Source organism: Raphanus sativus, chromosome 9, assembly GCF_000801105.2.
Source record: "Raphanus sativus cultivar WK10039 chromosome 9, ASM80110v3, whole genome shotgun sequence".
NCBI lineage: Eukaryota > Viridiplantae > Streptophyta > Magnoliopsida > Brassicales > Brassicaceae > Raphanus > Raphanus sativus.
The window spans coordinates 24,613,039-24,624,732 of NC_079519.1; the positions used below are offsets into that span (position 1 = coordinate 24,613,039).

General features: G+C 26.2%; 1 protein-coding gene across 2 annotated transcripts; it reads right to left on the bottom strand.

Moving 5' to 3' along the window:
• Positions 1–1,173: 1,173 nt before the first annotated feature.
• LOC108828495 (uncharacterized) lies at positions 1,174–4,135 on the bottom strand. 2 transcript variants are annotated; one of them, XM_056995111.1, is made up of 9 exons: positions 3,922–4,135; positions 3,638–3,822; positions 3,302–3,390; positions 2,866–3,150; positions 2,723–2,781; positions 2,603–2,639; positions 2,452–2,523; positions 2,027–2,351; positions 1,174–1,738 (listed from the first exon to the last, which is right to left on the bottom strand). In XM_056995111.1, exons 1-9 carry the CDS (start codon positions 3,995–3,997, stop codon positions 1,361–1,363), a joined length of 1,506 nt encoding a protein of 501 aa, XP_056851091.1. In that variant the 5' UTR covers positions 3,998–4,135; the 3' UTR covers positions 1,174–1,360. The 2 variants fall into 2 exon arrangements, with proteins under 2 accessions (XP_056851091.1, XP_018457713.1); XM_018602211.2 differs by having other exon boundaries at positions 3,249–3,430; positions 3,922–4,132.
• Positions 4,136–11,694: the final 7,559 nt, after the last annotated feature.

Consider the following 11,694-nt stretch of genomic DNA (forward strand, 5'->3'; position numbering starts at 1 on the left):
GATGTAAAAAACTTGTACTAATATTTAGTTTATTTTTTATTAATTGATATATATATATATATATATATATATATAAATTGTGATATATAAGTTAATAATTATTAATATGTTTCAAAGTTTTGCTAGAAATAAGTTTTTATATAGAAATTTTATTTTAATGACAATATAAAAGTTAATATCATTACCATATTTTGAAAACTTTGCGAAAAGTTAAAGAAACTATATATGTCACAATGTCGTGTCATATTTTTAAAAATTCATGTCATATTTCTCTTGTTAAGAATGAATGTGGTGATGACACATATACAAATCATTTCGTAAATAATGTTTATGAGATCATATATAGGCACAATAAATTTATATGCCTAGAGATGAAACAAAGATTTTGATCGGTGAAAATCATTTATTCTAGAGTGGTTAATACACTGTAAAAGTATATTCTATTAAAAGATTGAAAAAAATGAATGAATGTTTACGTTTATTCAAAGAAAAAACACAACTGTTTTCTAACAATTTATGTTTGAGTTTGGATAAGAAACTTAAAACATTCTGAAAAATAATCTTAAAACTTATGCTGAAGTTCTTGTTGCAAACCACATTTGGAGACCATCTTTCAAACCTCCATTTTCCATGCTTTTATTGAAAGCAAACGATCTCTCGTGATCTCTCGATCATTTTGGTGACTGTTGGTGCATATCGCGTGGAGATTCCCCATGTCTGCATGCATTTCTTTCTCTCCAAATTGTGTGGATTGCAAGCTTAAAAAACGTATCGTAACAGGAAGATTTACAGCTTTGACCAATGTTTATCAACTAGTAGCCGTTGGAGACTAGTCCAGTCAGATACAAATAGATGGCCAAGTAAACCAAACATGAGGTTTGTCCAGACCTCCTTAGAGAAACCACAAGAGAAGAAAAGGACTTATAAAATGATCAAAACCCATAAAAACATGCTATATCAGGTTTCTATATTTTAGGTGGTTGGAACCTTGCTCACTACTACATTCACAAGAAGGATAAAGACTGCTTGAGGAGTCACCTTAAAACCAAGAGAGAAGAAGAGAGTTGTTTTCGTTAACTCGTTGTTAAGTGCTTTTGAAGTAACCAATAGGCAATACTAGTAATAAAGAATTAAAGATTTGTCTCACTTAAGTTAATTGTCCTCCAAGACAAGAAACACAAAGATAGGGTTGTACTTCCACAAAACAATACATCTCTAATTTCGAAGTAGTTCTCAACATATCAATTATAAAGAACATTAATCACAACAACCACACAACCATAGATTCCTTCCAATACACAAGATCACCCGACATGTCACAAACATAATTTACATAAAACGGGCAAAAGTACAGAAAATCTCACTGCGGGCCCTTGTCCCGTGGAGCTTCAGAATGCATAGCATTGTAGTCTTTGGTGTAAACCCGGTGCCTCCTCTCCCGGGCGTATATAACCCAAAAGACCAAAGACAGCATTACAGCAGTGGATACCAGAACAAGACCCACATAGATCCACTGCGTGTATCTCCTCAGTCCAGGGCAATGATCCCTCTCTATATCAGTGAATGTGGACCTCACAAAGTTGCACCCACGCAGATCTGCCAAGAATGGACCATACTTGTTCAGACCATAGCTTACATTAACTGCTGCAGCCATCTGGGTGTAAAGCTTTGGGGTCAGACGTCCGGGTGTGCTACATGTTCCTGGTGTTATATATTCGCAAGTGTAGTTCTTCCACACCTGCATAAAAACCATATCATAAGAAATATTATATAATTTTAAGCAAAAAAGTATTATAAAACAAATATTTTTTTATAAAGAAATGTTCTGTTTTAAATTAGTATTCCTCTTTTCACGGTTTAGGAAGTTGTGAGATTCATCCAAAAACTTAGAGAGAGATTTTTGATTTTAAAATACTATAAAATTTTAAGCAAAAAAAAAACATATTATAAATAAGGCTTTGAGTTACATTTTTGGGGTTTTGTTTGATTCTTAGAGATCAGATTCTTAGGGAATATAAGGTTTTACCTCTGTTGCATTGTTCAAATGGACCTCACCGGGCTTGCACTGGTGGTCAGAGAGATCAGCATTGAAGGGGTTACAGAGCAAAGGCATTAGGGGGCCAGACTGGTTGTAATAAAAGGGTCGGGCTTGAGGCGGGAAGTTCTTGTTGGCCATGGTGTTGATGATATTGTCAACAATTTCAACCAACTTGTATGTCACATCCTTTGTCTGACTCAATGTCTCGCTAGCGGTTGCGTTATCAACGCATGGTAGAATATCGTCTAGAGCGGTGTGAGCTGTAGGGTTTAGCACCCATTGGTCCATGGCCACACACGTATCCCCAACAACGCTGACAAACCATAAGAAATGCTTCTTTTTAAAAAAAAAAACTTTTTGAGAAACCTTTTTTAATGCATTGAAGAGTGTAGACAAAATTGAACAAAACTCACTTGTGTAGAAGCAGAAATACACCACACAAGATGAAAGTACCGGTGACAAGAATCCAACCAAGGATCACCAACCTGTCATTTTTAATCAGAAAGGATTTTTATCAACATAAAACGGTAAATACATGGAAAATGAGAATGAGACTTCACTTACGTATATACAAGGCACTGCAGTCCAAAGATGGAGAGTACTGTACAATGAAAATAATCAACAAGTTAAAGTGCTGCGAGATGTAATCAACAATAATAAAATCCTTGAGAACTTACGACTTACAGAATCCAATGAAGGCAAGAAAAAGCATCACAGCAGCGATGATGATGAGTGCAAGTCTCCTGCAACAAATAAAGAGACAAGCCATAAGTACAAAAAGATGAAAACAGATGATAAAAAAAAAAAAGGAGAATGTATTTGGTTACATGTCGTCCAAGACATTTTGAATCCTGTCTTGATTCTCCATCGTTTGAACAGAAAGAGTAGTTGCAGAGGAGTTGATCTTTCCTTGTATGTTGTCGATGCTGGACAAAACATCCCCTGGAAGAACGATGGATTGCACATCCACCTTCTTAGCTGCATTGAGATAATCCGACACATTCCTGAGGCTTTCTGACGTGAAATTTGCCTGTCTCACCACATAGTCCAAAGTATCTGTTGTGCTTGCATGAAATTTCCCTTGACCCGTGTAAAGGAAAACACATCCCACACTGGAAAAATATCAAACCACAAAGCTTATTTAAAAGAAAAAAAAAACAAGGATGGCAAATGAAGAAGAGGCAGAGAAAGACAATTTTTTTTTTTTTACATTGCAGCGATTGTGAATGTTAAGAGGAGGATAAGGGAGAGAGCATAAGCAACCCTGGAATATCCGTAAGGCTGACGGGCACAGCAGCAATAGCAAAGGCAAATGAGAGACAAGGATAGCCCGAAGAACACAAACCAGACTCCTGCTATCACAAAGAAAGGCACTGCCGTATAAGCAACAGACTGCACCCACAACAAGCAAGAATGAGAAAAAAAGTCAATAAATAAAAAAAAGCTTATAGTATGATGAAAAAATATGAATGCTAATCCCCAAGCACCCTAGATACAAACAAACTCCGCTTAGCTACTAGAGCTGAAAGCTTTTTAATCTAAAGCCAACTTGCAACTTAGGACCACAGAAATAAATAAATAAAAGAGAGAAAGACTCACAGTCCAGTAATGGGTATTGCTTATGTTCCATCCACCAGTGTAAAGGTTGAAATTATCAGTGGGATCTTTCCTCTTTGTTCTCTTTGCAGCAAGAATCAGAGACGAGTTTTCTCCATTTTTCTCTGCCATAAACCTTTCTTTTACACTCGTCCCCCATTCTTCTTCAACACTTCTTGCTTCCTTTTCTGTAGCCAAAATTAGAAAGAAAGAAATATATGAAACCCATAATTGAGAGACAAAATCGAAACTACAGCAGTTATTGTTGAATTATCTTTCTTTCTTACCAGTTATAGATATTGCAGTGGCGACAAGAAGAAATGAAAAAAGTATGAACACTGTTTTAGATCTGGAACACAACATTCTGTCTTTGTGTTTTTTTCCGAGATTGTTTTTATTTTTAACTTTTTTTGTGTATATTCTCTCGTTTCAGTGTTTCTATGTTTTATCGAATCGTGATAGAGAATCAATGGCAGACGTGTTAACAACACGTTTGATTTGATATCCCACTTGACGCGGTTTTCTTCTCTTCCTCTAATCACATTTCCCTAATTTCTTTCTTTTTATTTTTTTTCCACTGTAGTTTTTAATTCGGTTGAAATGATGCGCTGCCTGTTTCTTTCTGTCATTATTTCAATTTTAAAATATATAGACTTTGATTGGTGATAAGAATTACTATTGATTAAGTTTGCTTTATAAATATAATTCAAAATTGTTACCATTCATATATTTTATTTTTAAAAAAATTAATGGTTGAGTTACAATGATTTAAATTACCAGGAGTTAAATTTTAATATATTAAATTTTATATATGAATTACAATTTTAAATTATCCATTTAAAATTTTGATAAACTTAAGTATTAACTCAAATTTCTTATATTGTATATATACTTATTATTTATTTTACTATACATTTTTTCAGAGAGATTTTAATTTGGTTTTTCATTTCTTAATTGTATTTACTTTTAAAAAATTATATTGTATATTAATTTATTTTAATTTTCTTACTTTTATATCAAATGATAATATTATGATATATGTTTAACGAAATATTTTATTTCTTATATTATGCTTCTTTTTTGTGCACCTTCTTATATTATGCTTGATTGGTAAAAGGTGTCATTTTAAGATTTTGCCTTAGAAAAATAGCCGTGATTTTTTTTGATGTGGCTGTGAATTTCATTGCCGTAGAATTTTGGATATAATTTTAAAAACTGTGAAAACATAATTTGCATAGATCAACAGTTGATTAATAATATATATATATATATATATAAAAATAAGTGGTTTAAAAAAATAAAATTATATTGTTTCTATTAAATAAATAAAAATATTACAAATAGGTTTATTATAACATGCCAACACATCATTTATAAAACGAATGCATAATTTAGGGTTTGATTTTGATTTTAAAAAATGTTTATCATATATATACGCTCAAAACTAAGATCTACTTTTAATAGATTTATGATTGTGATTTAGAGATTAGGATAACAATTAGTTGATAAATGAGTATTCTTTCAGAATTTTTGTTGATAGATGAGTATTCTTCAGAATTTTTCATCAGTTAGTTTTATTTTAAATATTTTTTTGAAAAAACTTATATTTTTGGATAGTTTCCATTATATAGAGAAATTAGTAGATTTGAGATTGTGATTTAGAGATTAGGATAACAATAATTTTTTAGATAGATGAGTATTCTTTCAGAATTTTCATCAATGTATTTTTATTTTTTTTGAAAATGCTATTTCTGGAAAGTTTTCATTTTATAGAGAAATATTTTTGATTTGCGATTGCGATTGCGATTTAGAGATTATGATAACAATAATTTTTGTTGATAGATGAGTATTCTTTCAGAATTTTCATCAATGAGTTGTATTTTTAAATATAAATTTTAAAACTGATATTTTTGGAAAGTTTACATTTTATAGAGATATATAATAGATTTGGGATTGTGATTTAGAGATTTAGAGATTATGAATAACAAGAATTTTTGTTGGTAGATGAGTATTCTTCCAGACTTTTTCATCAACAAGTTGTATTTTAAATGTTATTTTAGCAAAAAAAAAAAAAAAAAAGTTGTATTTTAAATATATATTTTTTAAAACTGATATTGGAAAATTTTCATTTTATAGAGAAATATAGTAGATTTATGATTGTGATTTAGAGATTATGATAACAAGAAATTTTTGTTGATAGATGAGTATTCTTTCAGAATTTTTGATCAATATGTTCTATTTTTAAATATATTTTTGAAAGAACTTCAATTTTTGGAAAGTTTTCATTTTGGTAGAGAACTTTGTAGATTTGGGAATGTGATTTAGAGATTAGGATAACACGAATTTTTGTTAATATACCAGTATTCTTTCAGAATTTTTTATCAATAGGTTCTAATTTTAAATATATTTTGAAAAAAACTTCTATTTTTGGAAAGTTTTCATTTTATAGAGAATATAGTAATTTTGAGATTGTGATTTAGAGATTAGGATAACAAGAATTTGTGTTGATAGATGAGTATTCTTTCAGAATTTTTCATCAATGGGTTGTATTTTTAATTTGTTCTTTTTAAATGCTATTTTCGGAAAATTTTCATTTTATAGAGAAATATAGTAGATTTGTGGTTGTGATTTTGAGATATGATAACAAAATTTTTTGTTAATAGATGAGTATTATTTCAGAATTTTTCATCAATAGGTTGTATTTTTAAATATATTTTTTTTTGTTTTTGGAAAGTTTTCGTTTTATAGAGAACTATAGTAGATTTGGATTGTGATTTAGAAATTATGATAACAAGAATTTTTGTTGAAGATGAGTATACTTTCAGAATTTTCATCAATTAGTTGTACTTTTAAATATTTTTGAAAAAAAAAAACTTATATTTTTGGATAGTTTTCAATTTATAGAGAAAATTAGTAGATTTTTAGACTTTGATTAAGAATAGGATAACAATAATTTTTTAAGATAGATGAGTATTCTTTCAGAATTTTTCATCAATGTGTTGTATTTTTTTTTTAAATGCTATTTCTGGAAAGTTTTCATTTTATAGAGAAATATTTTTGGATTTGCGATTGCGATTGCGATTTAGAGAGATTATGATAACAATAATTTTTGTTGATAGATGAGTATTTTTTTAGAATTTTTCATCAATTGGTTGTATTTCTAAATATAAATTTTAAAACTGCTATTTTGGAAGTTTACATTTTATAGAGAAATATAATAGATTTGGGATTGTGATTTAAAGATTTAGAGATTATAATAACAAGAATTTTTTGTTGGTAGATGAATATTCTTCAAGACTTTTCATCACAAGTTGTATTTTTAATTATATTTTTTAAAAACTGCTATTTTTGGAAAGTTTCATTTTATAAAGAATATAATAGATTTGGATTGTGATTTAGAGATTAGGATAACAAGAATTTTCGTTAATAGATAAGTATTCTTTAAGAATTTTTCATCAATTAGTTGTAATTTTAATTATTTTTTAAAAAACTTCTATTTTTGGATAGTTTTCATTTTATAGAGAAAATTAGTAGATTTCAGATTGTGATTTAGAGATTAGGGTAACAAGAATTTTTTGATAGATGAGTGTTCTTTCAGAATTTTTCATCAACAAGTTGTATTTTTAAATATATTTTTTAAAAACTGTTAATTTTGGAAAGTTTTCATTTTATAGAGAAATATAGTAGATTTGTGATTGTGATTTAGAGATTATGATAAGAAAATTTTTTGTTGATAGATGAGTATTCTTTCAGAATTTTTCATCAATATTGTAACTTTAAATATTTTTTGAAAAAAACATCTATTTTTGGAAAGTTTTCATTTTATAGAACAAATAGTAGATTTTGGATTGTGATTTAGAGATTACGATAACAAGAATTTTGGTAGATAGTTGAGTATTCTTTCATAAATTTTCATCAATGGGTTGTATTTTTAATTTTTTTTAAAATGTTATTTTTGGAAAGTTTTCATTTTATAGAAAATATAGTAGGTTTGAGACTGTGATTTAGAGATTATGTTAAACAGAATTTTTGTTGACAGATGAATATTCTTTCCGAATTTTTGTTTAATAAGTTGTATTTTTAAATATTTTTTTTTAAAACAGCTATTTTGGAAAGTTTTCATTTTATAGAGAAATAAATAGATTTGGATTGTGATTTAGAGATTAGGACAGAATTTTCGTTAATAGATAAGTATTCTTTGAAACTTTGTAGATTTGGGATTGTGATTTAGAGATTAGGATAACAAGAATTTTTTGTTGATAGATGAGTTTCTTTCAAATTTTCCATATAGGTTGTATTTTTAAATATATATTTTAAAAACTACTATTTTTGGAAAGTTTTCATTTTATAGAGAACTATAGTAGATTGGGATGTGATTAGAGATTAGGATAACAAACAAATATGTTGATAGATGAGTATTCTTTCAGAATTCTCATCAATTAGTTGTAATTTAAATATTTTTTGAAAAATATTTTATATTTGGATAGTTTTCATTTTATAGAGAAAATTAGAATATTTGAGATTGTGATTTAGAATAGGATAACAAGAATTTTTTTTAGATAGATGAGTATTCTTTCAGAATTTTTCATCAATAGGTTATATTTTTAATTTTTTTTAAATGCTATTTCTGGAAATTTTTATTTTTAGAGAAATATATTTGATTTGCGATTGCGATTTAGAAATTATGATAACAATAATTTTGTTGATAGATGAGTATTTTTAAGAATTTTTTATCAATGGGTTGTATTTTTAAATATAACTTTTTAATACTGCTATTATTGGAAAGTTTACATTTATAGAGAAATATAATAGATTTGGGATTGTGCTTTAAAAATTTAGAGATTATGATAACAAGAATTTTTGTTGGTAGATGAATATTCTTCCAGAATTTTTTCATCAACAAGTTGTATTTTTAATTATTTTTTTTAAAAAAAACTGCTATTTTTGGAGAGTTTTCATTTTATAGAGAAATATAATAGATTTGGATTGTGATTTAGAGATTAGGATAACAAGAATTTCGTTAATAGATAAGTATTCTTTAAGAATTTTTCATCAATTAGTTGTAATTTTAAATATTTTTTAAAAAACTTATATTTTTGGATAGTTTTCATTTTATAGAGAAAATTAGTAGATTTCAGATTGTGATTTAGAGATTAGGATAACAAGAATTTTTTTAGATAGATTAGTGTTCTTTTAGAATTTTTCATCAATGAGTTGTATTTTTAATTTTTTTAAAAATGCTATTTCTGGAAAGTTTTCATTTTATAGAGAAATATATTTGATTTGCGATTGCGATTTAGAGATTAGGATAACAAGAATTTTTTTAGATAGATGAGTATTCTTTCAGAATTTTTCATCAATGGGCTGTATTTTTATTTTTATTTTAAAATGCTATTTCTTGAAAGTTTTTATTTTATAGAGAAATATATTTGATTTGCGATTGCGATTTAGAGATTATGATAACAATAATTTTTGTTGATAGATGAGTATTTTTTCGAATTTTCATCAATGAGTTGTATTTTTTAAATATAAATTTTTAAAACTACTATTTTTTGAAAGTTTACATTTTATAGAGAAATATAATAGATTTGGGATTGTGATTTAAAGATTATGATAATAAGAATTTTTGTTGGTAGATGAGTATTCTTCCAGACTTTTTCATCGATAAATTGAATTTTAAATATATATTTTTAAAACTGATATTTTTGGAAAGTTTTCGTTTTATAGAGAAATATAGGAGATTTATGATTGTTATTTACAGATTTTGATAACAAGAATTTTTTGTTGATAGATGAGTATTCTTTCATAATTTTTCATCAATAGGTTGTAATTTTAAATATTTTTTGAAAAACATCTATTTTAAAAAAAAAAAAATCATTTTATAGAAAATAGTAGATTTGGGATTGTGATTTAAAGATTACGATAACAATAATTTTTGTAGATAGTTGAGTATTCTTTCATAAATTTTCATTAATGGGTTGTATTTTTAGATTTTTTTTTAAATGTTATTTTTGGAAAGTTTTCATTTTATAGAGAAATATAGTAGGTTTGAGATTGTGATTTAGAGATTATGTTAAATAGAATTTTTGTTGACAGATGAGTATTCTTTCCGAATTTTTGTTCAATAAGTTGTATTTTTAAATATTTTTATTAAAACAGCTATTTTTGGAAAATTTTTATTTTATAGAAAAATATAGTAGATTTTAGATGTGATTTAGAGATTATGATAACAAGAGTTTTTGTTGATACTTTGAAACTTTGTAGATTTGAGAATGTGATTTAGAGATTAGGATAACACGAATTTTTGTTGATAGATGAGTATTCTTTCAAATTTTCCATCAATAGATTATATTTTTTAAACATATTTTTTAAAAAGTGCTATTTTGGAAAGTTTTCATTTTATAGAGAACTATAGTAGATTTGGACTGTGATTTAGAGATTAGGATAACAAAATTTTGTTGATAGATGATTATTCTTTCAGAATTCTTCATCAATTAGTTGTAATTTTAAATATTTTTTGAAAAACTTATATTTTGGATAGTTTTCATTATAGAGAAATTGTGATTTAGAATAGGATAACAAGAATTTTTTATATAGATGAGTATTCTTTCAGGATTTTTCACCAATGGGTTATATTTTTAATTTTTTCTAAATGCTATTTCCGGAAATTTTTTATTTTTTAGAGAAATATATTTGATTTGCGATTGCGTTTAGAGATTATGATAACAATAATTTTTGTTGATAGATGAGTATTTTTTAAGAATTTTTCATCAATGGGTTGTATTTTTAAATATAATTTTTTTAAACTGCTATTTTTGGAAAGTTTACATTTTATAGAGAAATATAATAGATTTGGGATTGTGATTTAGAGATTTAGTGAATTATGATAACAAGAATTTTTGTTGGTAAATGATTATTTTTCCAGACTTTTTCATCATCAAGTTGTATTTTAAATATATATTTTTTAAAAACTGATATTTTTGGAAAGTTTTCATTTTATAGAGAAATATAGTAGATTTATGATTGTGATTTAGATATTATGATAACAAGAATCTTTTGTTGATAGATGAGTATTCTTTCAGAATTTTTGATCAAAAATATGTTCCATTTTTAAATATATTTTTGAAAGAACTTCTATTTTTGAAAAGTTTTCATTTTATAGAGAACTTTGTAGATTTGAGAATGGGATTTAGAGATTAGGATAACACGAATTTTTGTTGATATACCAGTATTCTTTCAGAATTTTTCATCAATAGGTTCTAATTTTAAATATATTATGAAAAAACTTCTATTTTTGGAAAATTTTCATTTTATAGAGAAATATAGTAGATTTGGGATTGTAATTTAGAGATTAGGATAACAAGAATTTTTGTTGATAGATGAGTATTCTTTTAGAATTTTTCATCAATTGGTTATAACTTTAAATATTCTTTGGAAAAAAACTTATATTTTTGGAAAGTTTTCATTTCATAGAGAAATTTAATAGATTTGGGATTGTGATTTAGAGATTAGGATAACAAAAAGTTTTGTAGATAAATGAGTATTCTTTCAGAATTTTTCATCAATGAGTTGTATTTTTTTTTTAAATGTTATTTTTGGAAAGTTTTCATTTTATAGAGAAATATAGTAGATTTGAGATTGTTATTTAGAGATTATGATAAAAAGAATTTTCGTTGATAGATGAGTAATCTTTCAGAATTTTTCATCAATAGGTTGTATTTTAAAATATATTTTTTTATAAACTGTTATTTTTGGAAAGTTTTCATTTTATAGAGAAATATAGTAGATTTGTATTATGATCTAGAGATTAGGATAACAAGAATTTTTGTTGATAGATGAGTATTTTTTTAGAAATTTTCATCAATTAGTTGTAATTTTAATTTTTTTGAAAAATACTTATATTTTGGGATAGCTTTTATTTATAGAGAAAATTATTAAATTTGATATTGTGATTTAGAGATTAGGAGAAACAAAAATATTTTTTAGATAGATGAGTATTCTTTCAGAATTTTTCATCAATGGGTTGCATTTTTTTTTTTAAATGTTATTTCTGGAAAGCT

What these genes read in the sequence shown, in the direction of transcription:
- LOC108828495 (XM_018602211.2), bottom strand. Translation starts at nt 3,997, where the DNA reads ATGTTGTGTTCCAGATCTAAAACAGTGTTCATACTTTTTTCATTTCTT. An exon ending in TCTTGCCTTCATTGGATTCT is followed by an intron (nt 2,640 to 2,722) that starts GTAAGTCGTAAG and finishes TTCATTGTACAG; the next exon opens with TACTCTCCATCTTTGGACTG. An exon ending in ATTTGAACAATGCAACAGAG is followed by an intron (nt 1,739 to 2,026) that starts GTAAAACCTTAT and finishes GTTTTTATGCAG; the next exon opens with GTGTGGAAGAACTACACTTG.